Source organism: Phalacrocorax aristotelis, chromosome 4, assembly GCF_949628215.1.
Source record: "Phalacrocorax aristotelis chromosome 4, bGulAri2.1, whole genome shotgun sequence".
Taxonomy (NCBI): domain Eukaryota; kingdom Metazoa; phylum Chordata; class Aves; order Suliformes; family Phalacrocoracidae; genus Phalacrocorax; species Phalacrocorax aristotelis.
In genome coordinates, this window is record NC_134279.1 from 15,163,237 (window position 1) to 15,183,523 (window position 20,287).

Genomic DNA, 20,287 nt, shown 5'->3' on the forward strand with positions numbered 1-20,287 from the left:
AGGGCCCGGGTGCCCGGATGTCGATGAAAATGAGGGTGATCCCCGCCTGCGGCGGGTGGCCCGGGCGCGGGCGGCGGGGGCGCGGGCGGCGCAGTGACGCCGGAGCGGGAGGGCGGGCGGCGGGGCGGCCGGCTGGCCGGCAAATGGGAGAGAAGGCTTTGGCAGGGGGGTAGAGCCTGGAGCGCTGGGAAAGAGCTCATGGAGAGAGGACGCTTGGCAGCGTAAGCTTTGCGATGGCTGCCCAGTCGAGGTACGGCATTAAATAACTTTTACCGCTGCTGGTGGATTTCACTGAGGGCTCTTCATAGCCCGGTGCGGTGGGGGATGCCCGCGGTCCTTTTCGGGCACCGTCCGCTGTTGATTTGCGCGCTGCGTTCCGCAGAAATGTGTGTGGAAGCACGTCCTGGGTGGGCTTAGTTCGAGTGTTCTGTTCATTGAAGTGTCCGCTGCCTCCTCCCAGCATAAATTTTCTTTTAACAGGAAAAATAAAGTCTTAATTGCTCCCTGTCAAATCTCTCCCTATCCGACAAGTTAATAGCGTGCTGAAACTGATCTCCTTCTCCCTTGTGGACTTGCCTGTTGTTTGTGTGGGGTTTTTCCCCTCCTGTAACCAGCCTAGTGTAAACAGGCTTCTGTGATTGCTTACGGCAATATTTGGAAGGTAAATGGTCTGTGTTTGGTTGGATGGGAGAGCTGGCTGTGTGGAATGGAAGCGGGTTGTGTCTGCTTGTGTGCAGACCTGCTGGGTGGCTGGGAGGCTAGAAAATGGTTGTGGAGAAGAGTATGAAAAAGAGTGATCCAATGTAGTTGCTGTCAGGGAGCAAAATTCAAGCAAATGCACCAGTCTTGGTTAAATACTTTTCAACTGTGGTTTTTTTTAAAAATTACTTCTTACCTGCTGGGGGGGGGGCATCCTGTCTAAAGTAAATTTCGCACTCAGCATGGGGGAGGCAGCTTTTCTTAAGTCACAGTACTTGATGAAGCAGTGCTATTTAAGGTACCTGTTAAATGCCTGTTAGCTTTTACGATGCTTTAATGGGCGTTTCAGAAATGCCGGAGAGAGAAACTCCTCTTTTCGGTCTGTAGTCCCATACCAAACAAGCTCCCCTGCTCCCCTTTCCTCCGGAGGGGTGGGGGGTGGTTTAAAAATGGTGGCATATCCTACACAGAAGTTTGGCACTCGCAGTGTATCTTCTGTCTTCACAGTGGTGCTTTTCTGCAGGTTTGAAGCCAAGAGTTGGCTTTAAATTACAAACTGCAAAATGACAGAGCCCTGAGGTTTGGGGAGGAAGGACGGGAAGATTGATTGCTTCGTTAACAGCTGAACTCTTTAGCTCCGACTGCCTGCTCTCTCTGCATGTGGGGAGACTGGGCGTGCTTAACAAAAAGGCAAAGGTTTATTTTTTTCAGCATCTTTTTTTCCTTTGTACGATCACTTATTCGCATGATTTACTGGCCTGCATTATCAGCACGTTGCTGTAATAGGTCTGCATGCTAAGAGAGGATACAGCATAAATCTTACTGCTGCTGGCTGGCCTTTTGCAGTTTGGCTTGGCTCCGAGGCCAGGGACACGCTTGATGTCTCAGAGGTCACACAGCCATTTTCTTGGGTGGCAGGAGGGCACATGGGAGCTGGGTCCCAGCAGTAGCCCCCAGCCTCAACATACTGGCTGAGAAAGGGCAAGGCGGGCATTGGGGTTGGCGAACCACATCCCTAACCTGTAAGGTGCCTGGTGCAGAGGATAAAGTTTTATACATTGAGTGGCTCAAACTGAGATTGAGGAGAATGGACCAAGGGCTGGGTCCATGGGGCTGAGTGCTGCAGGGCAGGTGAAAGGTCAGGACCGTGCCACACAGCTACTGTTTGAGACAGACATAGAGACAAGATGTGCACCCGCCAGTCTGTACCCTCCCTTCTCCTTCGTGTGCATTGGCTTTTGCTTTTGTCAGGATGCTATGAGGTGCTGAAGCTCTAAAACAGCGTCAGAGCATTTCAGCATAGTGAGTAAGAAGGTAATCTCTGTATGCTTGAAGATCAGTGTTAAAGTCTCTCATCATTACTCGTTTTAAGACATTTAAGAGAGTAGGAGTGAATATGAGCAGCAGAAATTAATCTCTTGCAGGAGAGAGGTTACATTTGCCAGAAAACCTGGTGCTTGTGGTATTTCTGTTTTGGCGGCACAGGTCAGCAGGGGTATCCATCTCAGTCCAAGAGATTTGTGCTTTGTGGGTGTGCAGAAGCTTTTATTAAACAGTGAAGGATGAATTAATATTAATAGTAAATAATTGGAGTTGTACTGCGTGGGACTAAGAGGCCACATGTCTCCAGAATTCATTTGCCAAAACGTGTCAGAGGGTTTACTCTGCTAGGTAGCTGACAAAAGATGTGGGTGAGCTTTTGGTGTGCATTTCTTCTTTGTGAAAAATACAACCAGTTTCTGCAAGTTCGGTAAATTACTGATGCATTGGTATGATACAGGGCACTGTAGCATTTTGGGTATCACTCTGTGTGAGGCCTTTGGGCACTCCTCCATCTGCTTGGGTTTGCTATTTCTCACATGCTGTATGTTGCAGCTAGTGAAAGGGATGTGACATTGGGGATGGTGCTTGTTTGGTAACAAGAAAATCCTGCATCCTCTCTGTAGCTTAAGTGCTGTGATCCTGAGCAGCTCACCTGGCATTTGGGTTTCACTATTCAAGGGGTAGAAGGGTAAGGAAAAGAAGGTGATGAAACATGCTGGTTGCTGCTCTTCAGCATTTTAAAAACTGTAATAGTGACGATTGAGAAACCGATGAGCTAATGGATGCCATAACGTTTTTTTAAATAATAAATCTTAAGAAATAATTATGTGGTGAGTTGGGTATGCTTTATTTCAGCAGTTTGAGAATGATCAGCTTCTACCAATGGCTGACGTAGAAAGCTTATATCTAGAGCCATTAGGTGGAGAAACTATCTTCCAGTTAGCATTGTTTTGTGTATGATGGAGATTTTTTTTTTTTTTGTTAAGCTGCTGGTTGAGCCGTAGGTTTGCAGTTGTAGCTTTCTATGCACTCACTTCTGGAACGGGTGGATGATCTGATGCCTGTAGTGTCCCTGGTCAACAGGGCTTGTGTCAGGTTTTTATGGTATATTCAGGAATGTATGAGCAGAAGCAGAATTGATCTGAATGAGGACAAGTTTACTTTCCTGTTAAATGTGGTGTGATATTCATGACATGCTGTTCAGCTGCTCTGAGATACCACAGGACCCCTAGGAGGTGTGTGGGACAGACTGGCACCTGCGCTCACTACCAGCTACTACCAGTGATCAGTGAGGCATGAGGATATGGCTCTTTAACTGAGTGGTGGACCCCGTCTCTCTTCTGCTTCCTTCTTCATTAAAATGTGTGCTCTGCTGCACCAATTGCAAGCTGAGGATCTTCAGGTGTACAGCTGCTTTTTTGAAGATGTAGGCTGCTTTTCTCAGGCTGGTTGGGATCCACTAACCTTGTCGGTTACACTTATTTAAAATTGGTGGATAAGTAAATATTTTGTTGTTATGGATGCTAAGAATTTCCAATTGTCATATAACTTGCCATTCAAAGTGGTCATGATTTGTATGATTGTAGGTATGCAGAGTGAATGCAATTTCCTAATCTTTGTACATAGGTGAATGCAGTAGTACAGTCAGAGCAACATGAAATCTGAGTGTTGTGCTAGCATCCCCGCTGGTCTCACCTTGCTCTTTATCCTGAGTCAGTCCTGCAGGGAAGGGTAGTGATGGATAGCAATCTGGGAAGCCCTCTGTTTCTGCCCTCTAAAGCCAAGTCGTACCAGCTAAACCCAGAAGAGCCTTGAAACAAGGCTGTACCACTCATTTCGGTAGAAAAAGAAGGTGGTGCTGTGCAGAAATTAAAATGTGGCTATATCTGCATTTAAAACATGATAAATGCAGAAAAACAGTTTCTTCTGAAGGCTGAGGCTTTTCCCTGAGGAGAGGCTATGTTGAATGATGCCATTTGATTTCATTCCATGTCATTTCACAGCTTTCCAGGCCAGATCTAAAGACATATTTCATAACTTGTTTGTTTCATGGGTCCTGTTGATACAGGCAAATGCCAGTATTGGTGATGCTGCATTCCAGTCAGCTGAGGTAGGTGAAGGAGGGCTGGCTGAAACAATGTCTTGTTGGATTTTACCTGTCTATTGAAAGCTAAAATATCCTGTGAACCCCTGTTGTTTTTCCTTGTACACTGCTGCCAGCTCTGCTTGTAGAAACACAACTCTGTTTTCTCCAGAATAAAATGCCAGCTGATCCATTATAGCACGTTTTGTGGGCTGCTGGGGATTTTCAGCTCAGAGTTACTTTCTGAGCCTGGGGTCTGTTGGTTTGGGGCAGGCCTGCGGCTGAAGCTTCCCCACAGAGAAGAGAGCACAGGGAGGTGGATTTTTCAAGTAGGTTTGCTGGGTTTTGTGTGTGGCTTTGTTTTGGCTGGTTTTTTTTTTGTTTTGGTGTTTGGTTGGTTGGTGGTTTATTTTTTTTTCAGTGCGGGTTCCAAGTTGTAACAGGCCCTTGAAAACTCTGAAATACTATTGTCATGGTATACTTGAGCTGGTATAGAAGGGAACATTTCCTTAGATCACATAATTTTCATGGGCCTGAATCTGAATTGTAGAAAGAGGCATCTTCTCACTGCTTTTTATGAGAAAACAATTTGCTAGTCAACTGCAAGATGCAGTATGAATAGCAGGAAACAAGCCTTTTAATGAGCTGTATAAGTTCTCCTTAGCTCTTTCCTTCTGAGCGTAGTCATAGTGAATGATGGCATGAAGCTTTTAAATGCCTTTAAAATATAGAAAAGCTGTCTCAGTAAAGTACATAGGAATGCTACGAAGACATTGTTCTTCATGAGGCGGACTGCAGTGAAGTGAGAAAGAGTTCTCCACTGAGTGCAGGGTGTCCTCGTAAGACCTGGCTCAGGTGCAGGTTGGTCAGAGGCCCAGAGGCTGGTTTACTGCCTAGCTTGAGAGCAGCATGGTGAACAAGTTACTTTAATGTGGAGATGCCTGAGCCTCAAAAAAAACCCAAACCAAAACACAAAAAAAACCACCCCACACATCCTGTTCAGACTTGAACACAGCGTGGAGATTTTTTTCCCTGTGGTATGTTATAGTAAAAGAAGTACTGCCTACGTTATGTTCTGCAGTTTTGGCTTCTGCAGTTCATCTGTGTCCATGATAAAAATGAGAAGACACACGTAGCACTGGCTGGGGTGGAGCAACTGGCTGGGGCAGATACTGCTCCAAAATGCAACATTTTCATAGGTGGTATAAGATAGAGCTGCATTGCTCCAGCAGAATGCTTTTATGAGAAATGGGCGAGCTACTGCATGTGCTATAAGCAGATTTTCCACAGTTGCATATTCACGGGCAATTTGGGGAAGAGAAGTTACATTCTAGATCTGTAGAGTCAAGCAGCTGTGGAAAGCAGTGAGAGACAGAATCCTTCCCACATGTCTTTCAGCTGGCTGCATTTGGCAGAGCTAGCTGCCAGCTCCCTTGTACACTGCAGAAATTGGTGATCACCTTATTTTATTGCACAGGTTTAAGCAGTGCATTTCTTTTGCTGCCTTATTCTTGTAGGGGATGGAGAGGTGGCAGACAGGGAGAAAAAGCAGGTGTGTGGGCACAAAACTGCATTTGAGGAGGCGCTCTGCTAAAATTAGTAGTGTTTTCAGCATTGTCAAGCTGAGGTGTCTAGGCAGGTTTGAATAGGCAACCTTCATCACAGCTGCCATATGTTTCATGAAGATGTTAGTCTTCTGGATTAGTTTAGGTTTAGATATTGTTTAGTGTATAGAGTTGTAATTTTTAGTTGTACTGAGTCTTTATTGTACCAGTGACTTTTAAAATTTTCCTTTAGTGTTGTTTTTTCAGTGCTACCTGTCAGGTTAAGAGAAAAAAATATCCCTGCTTTAATTTTTAAAGGAAGTTCAACAAGCAAATTGTTAATGTTTAACCTCAGAGGTAACAGATTCTGAGACTCATTCTCAGAACTGTAAAAAATGTGAGTTTCATTTTTGTACTTGTAGAAAAAAAAGCAACAAAAAACAACAACAAAAAAGCAACAAAGCACAGCAACCAACAAAAATACCCCTACCCCCAGTTCACCAAAACGTAAGCAGGAAGAGTACAGCAGAAGCCCTTTTAAAAAAGAAACAAAAGAGCAAACTCACAAGCATATGGAGTATTTTTATTCTATACATATTTTTTTTTTTTGCTTAGAATACCATATACTGTGTAATCTATAAGCAGCAAATGATGTATTCATCGATGTATGAACAGCTCCTTCATGGCAGAGTCTCGTTCAGCATCTGGTGTATCTGTGAGTTATGTGAGAGAGTGAAATAAGGGTATCTGCTAGCATCTGAAATTGAAAGGAATTATTAAAATGTATAGCGGTAAAGGGATGCTTACATCTTTGGAGAGTTGTAGGCATATGGTAAGAAATTGCTTTCAGTATCCTTGTGCTTCTGCAGTTTGTTAGATTGTGCTTAAAAAGATATTATCAAGATAATTCATCTTTGCAAGTATAGTTTAGAAACTCTCCCTCATAACTGGTCTGCAGCTATTTCTCAAGAATCCTCTTCCCCCAGTAGGCTGTTTTGGAAAAAACATCCTAGTTTGAAGACAAGGAATATCCTGGCAGTTTAGAAGTGCTTTGGTGAAATGCTCCTCTTTTCCCTGACTCCACAATCCTCAGCAGAACAGGCTGTTCTAGTAAAAGTTGTTTTCCTGGTGCTAGTAAGCCTGTGGTTCTGCTGGGAACAGGCTGTCAGTCTAGGGACCTATTTCTTCATACCATGGCTGAAATAACCTATGCTAACAGAAAGATAGCGTGGGCTAGCTGAGCTGCAGAGCAGGGAGGTTTGCTTGTTTTTTTTAATGACTGGGAGCGGCCATTACCTAGAGGCCCCCATCCCTGATGGCTACCATGTCTGTCTGTCACTGACTGCAGCTTCGAGGCCTTGTTTACCCTGAGAAGTTTTGCAGGCATAGCTAAAAGTACAGGCAGCAAATATACTGCAGAGGTGAGATAACTGTGTTGGCCAAAGGTTAGTGTAAACTCCATGATAGCGGTGAATCAGGCTGCTTCTTTTGGCATATGGTTTCTGGGGGGATGGGTATGGGGGATGGTGGATGTAAGCTGTGTTGGCTGAAGAGCTCTTCTGGACCACCATGTGTCCCTTCTTTGCTGAGACCCTGCAGACCCCTTGTAGTGGGATAGTCTGCTTTGTCCAGCTCTTAATTGGTGAAAAAAAAAACCCATCTCTGTCCTATGGGACCATGGTGTTTCCTGTAGTCCAGCCTGAAAGTCTCTCTTTAATTTTACTGAAATGTTACACCCACCTTTTAATGTTGTTTTTAAACTTACTTCTAGAATTGTCCATCAATATAAATTAAAAAAACCCAGTAGAACCTCTGTGGTTTATATAGATAGAAAAATGAAGATGCCTCACACATAAATCACTAGGTTCATAGTATGTGCCTCCTTTGGAGAGACTATTTTTTTCCATTACTGGTGCAGTATAGTCTGACACGAGGAATGCAGTTACTTCTCTGTTCCTGCTGGGTGTCCTTTGGCAAAAGTAATTTGTACGGCTACTCTTCCTTTTTTTTTTTTTTTTTTTAAACCCTTGTGTTGTATCTTCACTGTGCGAGTGAAGTGATTGCATTTGGTTCTGGTACTTGTTTGGGGAGGTGGGAATGGGGGGAATGGAGAGCAGTCACTAGAAGTAACATAATGATACTTGAGACTTTGTACCACATTGTCTCTTGTGATTCTTGTGCTAAACTGTGGTTACTGCCTGCGTTAGCACATGAGAAATAAAACTCATCCCCCTTCTTGGAGAGGCTGTTTTGGAGCCTGCCTTTACCAGCGTGATACCTGGTTGTGCTTAGCCTGTTTGCTGTTTTCTCACTTGTGCCTCTCTTCAGTATTTGCTACCAGAAAGCCAGGCCCACTTGTAAACTTCAGTCGCAGCCCGGCTTGCAGTTAATTCTCAGTCTGTGCTGCAGGGTGATCTTGCCTGATGGGCTCCCAGATCTGAGCTACATCACAGTCTGGAGAGGGAGCTTTGCTGTAGGATGCTTTCCCCACAGTTGTATCTTTTGCAGGCTGATAGGAAGCTTGGCAGTACTTGAAGTAGTGCTTCGCACTTCAGAAATAGTTATCCAGTTTTAAAGCTTTAATTCCACCAATTCAGAAGCATGTGGAGTTCATATGGGTTTTTTTTCTTGTGTCTGTATGTTTTATGCACATTCATTTTTGAAAGCTCATGATTTTCAACTTGTTTAGATGCTCTGGGTCTCAAAAATGTTTAAATATATGAAGTGTCGGGTTTCCTTTTGGGTTTCTGGTTTAACACATGACATTCTATAACTTTTATTCTGGAAACAAGATGAACAAGTCTCTTAATATTTAAAGGGAATGTTATCACTTTGCCGAGGTTCTGGAACACCATTAAAGATCTTTGTCTGTTTGCAAACCCCTATCCATTTTACATGGGCTGGCTTCAGCGAAGTAATAATAGGCTTTCTTTGCTTAGCTAGTGTTTGTGACACTCCTACACTCCTAAAAGGAAATACCTGGTTCTGTGTAATGGACTACAGGAGTAAAAAAACTACTAGGCTAGAGCTTAAGAAAATTCTGTGTAATTGCCCAAATTGGGGAGAGACAGAAAAATAGGTAGAGTTGTGTTCTGTTCTTTGAGAAAGACTAATCTGCTTTTAGAAACACCATAATAATGAGATGTGGTATTCAGAGACACAGGGGATTTTTCCTGTTGCGTTCTGCATGAAAAGCAGTTGACTCATACACTGAGGCATTAAAAAGAATGGACCAAAAAAAATTCGTAAATTGGCTAACTTGGAAAAATTCAGTAAGTCAGAGTATCACCTTTGAAAAAAATACTTTGGTCATTCAGTGAATTAAGTGCCACAAAGCTTTCCCTTGCAGTTCTCTTAATTTAACTGTAAGAAAAATGGCACCCATACTCCCAGACATAGAAGCATGTGCTAATAAAGGAATACCTGTATAGCTTTTGTTCTTTTAGGTATAGGGGATTTTTAATGTCATCAAGCTATCGGGATAAAAACGATGTGATATATAAAGGAGCTGGCAGAAATTCTTCCCTGCTGGGAAAACTCAGCGTTTGTAAGTCAGATGGTATAATGTAATCAAGAAATAGCAAGTAAAAAAGCAGGAAGAGAACATGGATGACACTAATAATGCTGTAAATATGTGCCATCTAGCTATAACAGGTATTAGTGTTTTTTCCATGAGTTACCTATGGAAAAAATGCTTATTTTTAGCATATCATTCAACAAGTTTCATTTTGGGAGAAAAACAAGCTTTACTTTCTTAGCAGGATACCAATGTTTGTATTGAGCAGTGTTGTAGCTTACTAGGGAACCATTAACAAGAACAGCTGAAGGGAAAGTTACTAGCTTAAATTCATATCTTAAAAAAATTAATTTCTCTGAGTACAAAGGTGTGCATAAAGTTTGATTGTGAGTAGTTATACATTTTACCTACAGACCGCAGCCTTTTTTGAGAGAATAAACTGTGCTGGAGACACATTTTTTAGCAAAGACCTATGCAGATACGTGGAATTGTGCCTACAAGGCAGCCTAGCCGGTTTGGGATGAAGAATTTAACATGGGAAAGAAGAAGAAAGAAGAGTTTTGGGTTTTGTTTTGGGTTTTTTTTTTTTAGCAAACATTAGACGTTTCCTCTGCAGATGCCCTTAACTTTTTGTTAAAGTTGTTCCCTCCTTCTTCCAGACTAGCTTCAAACTCATGGTGGATAAATAGGATGACCTCAACCTTGGTTCTGAGTGAACCAAAATGAGACCGCCCCAAACTGGAATTTCTGTACCTATTTTAGCATGTTGCTGAGCATAGCATAGTGTTGTTGCTTGGTGCTGTGGTGCATGGACGGTGTAACTCTGCACAAGTAGGACCACAATGGATTAAAGTGAATGGAGGAAAATGTCAGTCTGCAGAAATGATAACATTAAAACTTGGCTTCCAAGCTGGATCTTCTGTTACTTAAATGCGTTAATCAGTCTGGTTCCTAATGATTTGGAAAGTGTGTAAACTGAATGAACTGACCTAGAGTAGATGGGTTTCTTTCATCACACATCCCTTTTTTGTGTGTCTTTGGAGGAGGGACTATTGCTTTTCCTTTCTTTTACAATGTAGACAGCTGATGTAGTCTAGCACTGTGTTTCACAGCCAGAAACGTCCTTCTGTAATTCTTAAATGAAAACACTTTGTAATTATAACATAATCTGATAATTGCAACCAAAATCTGCTCAGGCTCTGTTTTGGCAGCTGTGTTGGTGTGTTTTGATGTTGTTTTACTAGTTTGAACAACTTGCAAGAAAATTTAACATGAAAACTTAGGAACAGTGCTGTTTAAAACCAAAACAAAACACCCCAAAACAATGAAAAAAAAAACACATGACCCCCCAAAAAAGAGAAAACAAACAACCAAACCCCACTACCACAAAAACAACAAAATCAACCTGTCCTGTAATGCTTCTAAAACCAGATGTGATCTCGGTTAATTTTTAAATCTAATGACCATTTAGTTGACATTACGTCCATTGGGCTGAACCTTGTGTTGTTTTGTGGTCAAATACAGTTGTTTCAGTCCTTACCCCTAAGCTGACTTGGTATCCGCCCTGTACTTGGAGAGAGACATGTATGGAGTGTGTGGTGTCTCAGTCAAGGGTCTTGCATTCAGTTCTGTTTCCACGATAGAAAATGGTATGTTGTGTGCCCTAAGAGTGCTTATTCCTATAGCTTTCTGATTTGGCAGTAATCATTTGGGCTAGCCAAAACTGCGGGGAGGGGAAGGAAAAAGTCCTTTTTTCAGCTATAGCAAAAGAAAAACTCAGCCATGTTTAAAAATATTCCTCCCCCCTTGAAAAAGTCTGATAGAAATGATGTCTAAAAGAAGGTATTGTGAAGAAAACTGTTTTGTGTTCCAGCCCCATCTTTTGCTTTTGATGGATTTCTGTGTTAGCCTTCCTTTTCATTTTTTCCTACAGCTTTCTAGCTGTTAAGTTGGTGGATGAGGGATGTCATGCATGGGGCAGATGACAAAGGATGCAACTTATGGACAGTGGAAATACTGGGAAAATTACTTCTTTACTTCCCTGTTCCTTTGTACATTGATCAAATATCAAGTTAATGGTTTCCTTCTTAAAGAATTGCTTCCCTGAAGCAGGGCCGTCCTCCACCCTCTCAGCCTAATGATGGAAATGTACAGATGATACTGATATAAGCTATGTTTGCTTGAGTGTAACATCTTTAAAGACCGTTTATGTACTGTAATCTGCCAAGCAAATAATGATTTGGTTTTGTCTATTCAACACTTATTTCTTCTCCCTAGAGAAGCCTCTGAACACACAAGAACCAGAATATGAGGGCTGAAGAACCAGCAGCAGTCACTGGGGTTAATATGATGGGTTTAGAATGTCTTTAAGTCACGTAGTTTTCTTAGAAAGTCCTTGAACTATTCTTTCACCCCTTCCTCTTCTCTTTCCCTTTGATGAGTGGGCGCAAGTGAGGTGCGGGCTCTGACTAGATACAGATCTTGGATCTTGCTGACATGCAGCGAAGTTTCAGTGGAAAGTAGGAAACCAGATGAGGGTTGAAATGGCTTTTGTGAGTTTGGCCTGCCAAGGGCGTGCTGGAAGCTGAGACGGTGGCAAAAGGCGATGCGCCAGGGCTCAGCAGGGTGTACGTGCAAGGTGTTGTTACAGCTGCTGCTCTGAATTTCATGGGTTTCTCTGGGTTTTTCTTTGTTGGTCTCATTCTGGGCCAAATTGTAGCCTTCTGCATGCACGCTCGGTTCCAGCTGATCTATTCCTTCCACAACTTTTGAGAGTCTTAAACTGTGTATTATAAGGCAGTGAACTACTTTGAAAGGAGGAATTTAGACCAATATCTGTTTTTCTAGTTTCCTTTGGCTTTAAGCTTTCAAGTCCAATTCAAGAAAGCATTCCTGTTAAAGAGCTGTGCACGAGCTTGTGCTCAGAATAAATTCTTGACCTGGAGATTTCACACAGAGGATGGTTTTTGCATGTGTGTCTGTATAAGCAGGTGCTCAAAATGGGTTCCTGATTCACAGCTTGAAATTGAGGAATGACTTCTACATGTGTGCATGACAGAGAGAGAGAGAGATGTGGAGAGCGGGGGGGATATTAACCTTACCATTTCCTTTGTTCTTTCTCTGTTCTGTGTACTGCTACAAGCATCATATTTCTAAGCAGGGTTGTGTTAAGTGAAGAAACGTGGGACTCTAAGGCACAATAGGCTGGCTGAGGAGGATTCTAGGAGTTGTTCTGAGGATGGATAAAAGGAAAGTTTCAGGTGGAACAGGAAAATGTAGAAATAGCGACTCTCTCGGTTCTTTCCTTCCTCCCATTTTTCAAGTGGCTTCCAGAAACACTTATGCATAACAAGTTTGTTGTGCAAAACATCTACTTTTTTGTGGCTGCATGTTTAGTAACTGTGACAACTAAGCAATTGAGTAAGGTGGAAGAGATACAGAATGTATTGGAAAGTGTGTGCTGAGATTTTAGGGGAGATTTAGTTATCCTCTGGCTTAAAAGAAAAAAGGTTATTCTAAATCCCTATGATCAGCTTGTGCTTTCTTGAAAATAGTTAGCTTTCTACAGATGACTTGGCTGGATGTTACTTGGGTTATTTGGGGTGTTAGCTGGTGCTGGAGTTGTTATTCATCATGTTTGTGGATGCTTCATTAATGAATCTCTGGGACAGCAAGAGGCTACAGAGAGAGATGGAGCAATCCAGAGGAAGCGTGTCCCCATGATGACGCAGGAAGCTGTCTGGTTGGAAGCAGGTTGTTCAAGAGGCTTACCACACTTGACACACTGGTTGTAGCTCTAGACAGAGTCAGAGGTGAGGGAAAATGCAGTAGCCTGCACGGAAGAATTTAAAACAGTCTTCAGAGGTTTGACACAATGGTTACTGTAGGGTATCTGCTTGGTCCTCTGGAGAGCAAAGCACAGACCTCCTGCCCGCATGCTCAGGGCGATGAATAAGTGTCATTAGGAGCATGCGTGGGAGGGACAGGGAAGAGGAACCCCAGGAAGAGGTGGTGCTGATTCATTCTCCTTCCAAATCATCTGTCGCCACCATAGCATTGAGGACAGGGACTTGACGAGGCTGGTGGTTGTTACCATGAAAATACTCATAAGGGCAGAGGCTCTGATGGGTTTTATTAGAAGAGGTGATGTATCCGTGGAAGATGTCCTGAGTTCACCATTGAGTGGGCAAAATGCTGCACATGCCTGGTGAAACTCCTCCTATGTATTCCTGCAGCACTTTGGTGTAATTTTCCAGCCTTGGTCACAAACTTGGCACAAAATCACCGCCATTATTGTCTAGGCAGACGTGACTTCCTTTAAGAGTGGTAGTTTCCCCGGACAAAAGGACAGCTGGTTGAGAACAGTCTTGGAAAGATACCAATTCCTTAGAAGGTTATAACTGGAAACAAAATGATACGTCTGGAAGCCGATGAAATAGAAGAGCTGTAATGTAATTAACAAGTACTTTGACTAGTTGCCTTTTACCAGTTGGCTGTCAGGTTTTGCTCCTTGAAGAAGGAAAGAAAAGTTGCTGTGATATGACTGTATGTTCATTCTTATAGCTGAGACTGGCATATTTTTAATGGAACTAAAGTTGAGCTTCCCCTCTGATTTTCATTTGTTGGAGTTACATCTAACATCTGTTTGCTCCATGTGCTTCCTGCCAAGGTCTGAGGAAGAGCATCTTCCTCATTTGTCACAGCCGTTTACTTTGCAAGGGCTTCACTGGTACTGACAGTTTCTAAGGGCTGAAACTTCATGCATGTGATGAAGAGGGGGGCTTTCACTAGTAACCTCCAGTTCTCGTGGGCTTAGAATGGATCAGGCAGAGGGCAAGGACTTTGGAAAGAGCAGCAGAGCTATGCTGTGGAGAAAGAAGGGGGGGGGGGAAATCCCCAAACGAAACACTAAACTAAAATGGGGGATGAGGGGAAATTGCCACAGAAATGGCAAACATATATCATTGTCCAGTTTTCTTGGTGGTAATTTTTTCTTGGTGGTAATTTTTTCTTGGTGGTAATTTTTTCTTGGTGGTAATTTTTTCTTGGTGGTAATTTTTTCTTGGTGGTAATTTTTTCTTGGTGGTAATTTTTTCTTGGTGGTAATTTTTTCTTGGTGGTAATTTTTTCTTGGTGGTAATTTTTTCTTGGTGGTAATTTTTTCTTGGTGGTAATTTTTTCTTGGTGGTAATTTTTTCTTGGTGGTAATTTTTTCTTGGTGGTAATTTTTTCTTGGTGGTAATTTTTTCTTGGTGGTAATTTTTTCTTGGTGGTAATTTTTTCTTGGTGGTAATTTTTTCTTGGTGGTAATTTTTTCTTGGTGGTAATTTTTTCTTGGTGGTAATTTTTTCTTGGTGGTAATTTATTTACTGAGGCTGCACGAATGCTGGAGATGCCTGAGCCCTGCATGTGTACTAAAATGTAAGGGATGGAAGTGGTCACTTTTCACAGAAGTAAAATTTCCTTGACATTTCTTACTCTGCTCTTAGAGGCACAAGCAATGATGCCGTGTTTACAGAGGAACTCATACCGCACATGAGTGCCTTGCCAGTGACTCTCCCCTGGTTTCCCCCAAGCTCCTGGCAGGCAGTCAGCTCCTCCATTACTTACTCCACATTGGCCCATGTGTAGTCATGCTAACTGTCCTCTCCCTGGTTTAGGGACCCAGCATGAGAGGAGGGTGTATCTGTTGACCCATGAGCACCGCTTGCCCTTCCTGGGCGGCTTCACAGGGGCTCTGCCTGACAGGCATCTGCTCTTGAGACTCCTATGGTTGTATTACATTTGTTGCTCAATGGTTTAACAAAGTGCTTTTAACGGAAACGTAAAACCGGATAGAAATACAAAGCCTAATGGAATAATCTCTTAATTGCAGTGCTATAAATGACTATTCAGCACGATTACTGTACTTGCAGGGGGGACAGTGGGGAGGAAAGAATATTGAATGAAAGACGCTAAACACTTCAGCTGCTAAGAACGATGATTTATTGCCAATCTGAGCATCAGGCTAAGCAGGACAAATAAACTGACAATATTAAGTGCTTTTGGAGGTAGAAATTGCCTCATTCAGGGTATTCACTATGTGGGGCACGTAAATTCTACCAGGATAAATGCACAAAGAGCAATTAATTAATAGCAGTGAGATACTCATGCATGCACTGTCCTTAGGCAACCCAGAAAAAGTATTAATCAGCACATTGCCCAATTATTGGCAGATAACTCCTGGTATGTAGTGGTTTGCCATTTCAGCTAGAAAATGCATTGTCCCTCTGTGCCTCCCTGTAAAAATCATGGCTTTTGCTGTCACAAAAAAACCCTAATGTTTTTAAACAGCAAAGGAGATGCACTCAAAGGCACATTGATGTTACCATTTTTTGGTACTGCTGCAAGCCTTTCAAGACATGTTAGTCCTTACAGAAGCTGTGTCCATCTGTTGAATATCTCACCTAGGTTAGGCAGCAGTAGGTAAAAAAAGGCTAGCTCGGTATTGAGCTGGCAGCTGATATGGTGTACAGCTGCGTGCTCTCCACAACAGAGCATGGTTATCACGGATTATGTGCTCCAAGAGTACATGCTGCTCAGGGAGGCAAGGTAAGTGCTTTGGAAGTGTCCTTGCTGGTTCCCACCAGTACTACCCTTTCCCACGGTTTACTGCATGCTTCCCCTGTGCTGCCTAAGAATAAGGCCTGACTTCATGTGCTTGCAGAAGCCCTTCTGTCACTCAAGCCTTTCTTTGTATGTTTGGACATCCCACGTGCCTCTTGCACTCTGTCTTTCTCTGGTGCGCACAGATGCAGAGCAAGAACTGTGCCTGCACCAAGCAAGTAGGAGAGATTTCCAGTGTTTGCAGTGGGTCTTAGCGCTGCCAAACTGCTCCTGTCCCGTGGGAACTGGAGCTGGCTGTTTTCGATCTGAGCCAGAGTGTGATGTTCCCACTGCCTGCACGCAAGTGTTGCAAATGATGATAAAGCTGAGTGGTTTGCTGTTTCTCATCTGGCTTCCAGTACTGGGGAAAAGATGGGAGCTTTTCAAACAGAGGTTCAGATGATGTGAGGAAAATAATATTTTTTTTTTTAATCACAAAATTAGGAAAAAGTTGAATAAATGTATTAAGAATTGAAGGGGAAAAGTATTTGTAGCCTTTTAAATTATTATTCTCTTAAGGGAGTGGCTTTTTGTAGTTGCTAAAAGTAACAGCTTGTGTAAAATGAACTGCATGTAAGTATTTTTAAAAAGCAGGAAAAAGGGAAGATAAGATATTTCAGAGGGTATTTTGGAGTGGCATATGCTTTGCAATGTGCATTAGGCACGCATCGGTACCTGCCTAATGCACCCTGTCATGGATTATTGCTCTTGCATAGTTTGAACGCTTTCCAAGTCCTTTTGAATGACAATGACATGCTTTGTTATATAGACATCAGGCTAATGATTCAAATGCAGTTTGAAACTCCAGCATAGAGAGGTACTCAGATATAGAGCATGCGTGCCTCAAAAAAAAAAAAAAAATTGAACAACAGTTACAGACAATAGGAAAATTAACAGGTGCTTGTGTGTGTAGATGGAAAAAATAGGAAATACTTCTGGAATAATTATAGCCTGGCAAAGACTGCAGGAAATATTTTTAAATAGGCTTTTCAACATATAAACAGATCTTTTCTACAAACATTGCTAATCTCTTTCTGTTCCTACTTAGTCCTTGCTATGCAGATAAGACTTGTCCAACCTGTTACTGGGTACATGCTTGTTATGTAAGTGGAAATTCAAAAGAATAGGAAACCTTTTCATTCATGCATGATTTGTTTGCTGCTAATTCTGATGAAAGTATGAAAGAATTGAGGTCTTTAATATTCTTTAATTTTTTCTTAATCTCAAATTAGTTACAGTACTGTCCTTTTCCTGTTCATAGTACATTAGGTCTGATTTAGTCAATTGTTTGGGAAGGATTTACACAGAGAATATGTTTCCCCCAAAATACTATAGATTTACTCATGTGCTTAATAGGTTGCAGGGGGTTAAAGATTCAGGAAGCGGAATTGCACATATTCATATTTTTGAGACAGTTTCAAATGTTTGTATGTGTAGGTTTTGCTCTTGTTAAGCATCACAGCAAATGAAACCACTGATAGCATTTGATATGTAGTTTATTCTTTAAACAGCTTCAGGTTTGCAGTCACAAAAGGAACAAATGCGAAGGCTGATGTTACATTCCTTTTTATGTTGGGCTTTATTTGCGTTAAGCTGTAGGGCTTCAGGAGTACACTTTAGCCCACAGCTGGGATGGTAGTAGAGGGTAGAAAGGAGGACCCTTCCAACTGTGCAGGAAATAGAAGGTGAAAGGCTCTCAGGCTCTGCAGCAGTCTTGCTGCCAATCTTGCAGACTGACAGCATTTAGGAAAGGCTGAAATCAGGTCTTTGAAAAACAGGGTTTTTTTGGAAGCGTTTAAGGGAACAGGCTTACATGCTTTACAGTGGTATGGATGGCTCTGTTGCCTCAAGAGGAGAATTGACAAAAGATAAGTTGTGATGTATGTGCATGTATTTGTGTGTCATGCAAAGCAGGACGAAGTAATGCTGAAACTGGTGCTCCACCTGCATGACATGGTGCGGGGAGTGTGCAGGGGCTCTTTGTGGAGAAATGGTGCTGAAGTTGAGCTGCATGTGAAATGATGTGATACACTGTGTGGCAATAGATGTATGATGTGGCATCTGTGGAGTGCATGGCAATATGGCTGATGGACTTCTGAGCTGCTCCACAGAGCATGGACAAGGTCAGTTGATAGCAGGCTCCTACGGAAAACCAGTGATATATTCACTTGGCTGGATGTACAGGGATGTTAGCTATGTGCAGAGGAGTATTACGGGAGAAGAGTTTTAAAACGCAGACACATGAAGCAGCTGCTCACTGAACATTTCAGTTTCTTTTTGACTATATATCTTGTTACAGTTCTTTGTTGGTGTAGTGGAGAAAAATAATTTTTTTAATAGCATTTAGGAAGTCAGTTCTATGCAACCAGTGAACAAAAGGCATGTCTGCTTGAATAATTTTAATGTAGTCTTAAAGTAGGAAATTAATTGCATTTGACTTCTTGCACCTGCAGTGAGCATTTATGTATATGCGAAGAACTGAGGAAGAAAGAGATTGTAAGACTTGAATCCTTGATTTAACTTTCAAAATTATTAAAAAATTATTAGAAATTATGAAAAATATAAAATTTAAAATTAAACATTGTTTTTTCTGAAATGTAATAACTGATATAATTTAGATTTTATTTATTCTACTTTGCTGTAATCTACTTTTTTCTTAAGACCTTTTAATTGGGATGGTTCTTTGAAAGGCTTATAATTTTTACGAGGACCTTGGGAAAACAGCAACTGGGTTGGGGGGAACCATTGGACTTTGCTTTACTGAATACTTCTGTGCTAGGTCAGGGATAAAATGTTTGGACAGTTGGTGTGAAGAAACAGTAGGTCTAAGCAATCATGGTTTCATTTCCTACAGTCAGTAAGATGGAAACGTGTGTGAATCAAAATCTTGTAGTTGTCTAAAATGAATTAAAACAGGTCTGGGAAATTAATATTAAAGGCAGAACTGGTTTTGGGGTTTTTTTTTGATCCCTTGATTGATTGTGTCTTTCTCAATCAGTATTAGTTTGTAACAGCCTTTTACCTAATCTCTCAGGTCTCCAAGATGTCCTGGTAAAAGACATTCTTTTGGAGCCTATTTTAAAGAAACAGAAGCCTGATTTCATTTTTACATTCAATTTTTTGTAGATTGCTACCAAGAATGCATGGCTCTCTTGCTGCCTTTAAACCTGTTACCAATAAATTGATTGTACTGAACAACAATAACAACAACAAAAAATATTTCAAGGCAAAAGCAAATGATCAGGTAGGATAGGTCTTATATAGGGTAGCATGTAGGTTTTACCCTATGCATTTCCCCAGGCAAACCTGGAACAGTTCATCTGAGGTGCTGAATTTCTGCTGCTGAGAGGAGGAATTCAGAGGCAGATGTGTGTGGTGGGAGATTTCATGCAGCACTTTACTGAAGAAAGCCTTCAGATTGATTGGACAGCAGCTGATAACCACTTCTGTCTATTCAAGTATGCCTTGTCAGCATTAGAAACAGTGATATTTTGCTAGTGCTGAGTTGATAAAACACTGCAGTCATGGCCTCTGCATTTCCACTGGGGAACACCTCCTTACTGTGTTGGGCAGTTGTGCACACGTGCATGCAGCAAAAGGCTATCCCTGCTCTGAAAGGCTTGCTGATTACCACATAGCAGTTACGCTGTTCTTGTACTCATATAATTGACTTAAAGAGCTGTAACAGAAAGGTTTGGCACAGAGATAATAGCTGAAGTGGTGCACTGAAGGTACGGGGTGCTAGAGGATCCACCCAGACTTGACAAAACTTGAGATTTGGCACTCTTCCACTGATTTTACTTCAGTCGCATAATTGTCCTGAGCTGGGGTTTGTAAGCTAACACTTGAGTTAGATATATTAATGTATCTCAGGCTGACTTAAACAAATGGGAGGAGTGCATGATTGTTTTTGTTATGAGTGGCGTGCAGATAATCAAGAGGGAGAAACGTTGTGGGAGGGGATAATGTGACGGAGCAGTCTGTTACCGAGTGGTGAGAGTTAGTGCGGGTTCTGTAATCCTGGTGGAGAGTAGGTGGTGTCGAGCTGCGTCTCTGTGTGTGCTCACCTTAATTTTTCTTCTTGCCCTTATACTGTCTGAACACTGACTTTTCCAAACAAGTTGCCACTGTGCTGCTCTAATGTGGCCACATTTGAGTTCATTTATACATTCTTAACTCATGGCAGTTGCTGAGTGCTTTACCTATTTTCATCAAGGGGAAAAAAAACCTACCACCTTGCAGCAAGCTCCAGATGCTGCAGAGGCAGGGTTAGTACTACAGAACACAGTTACTTAAACAGCAGCTGATGCACAGTAGCTTGTTACCCTGCTGCCAGCATGCCTGCGCTTGCCCTCTGGCAAGTTAGGAATAATACGAGGTTGCTTTTTGTTGATGGGAGACCATATGACCACCTTTGACTTTTAAATCCATAAAAATGGGAAAAGGTCACTTCTGAGAAGTAGATCTTGATCTTGT

At 42.1% G+C, this 20,287-nt stretch overlaps 1 protein-coding gene across 4 annotated transcripts in view; it reads left to right on the forward strand.

Moving 5' to 3' along the window:
- AFF1 (ALF transcription elongation factor 1) overlaps nt 1-20,287 on the forward strand; it is a 132,968-nt gene that overhangs the window by 31,909 nt on the left and 80,772 nt on the right. For 2 of the 4 annotated variants that reach the window (XM_075090357.1, XM_075090359.1), the window contains exon 1: nt 102-250. The exons of the other annotated variants lie outside the window; for them this stretch is intronic. In XM_075090357.1, the coding sequence (XP_074946458.1) occupies nt 234-250 (17 nt within the window). In that variant the 5' untranslated portion in view covers nt 102-233. Of the gene's footprint in view, nt 1-101; nt 251-20,287 lie in introns of those variants that run through there. 4 annotated transcript variants of the gene reach the window in all.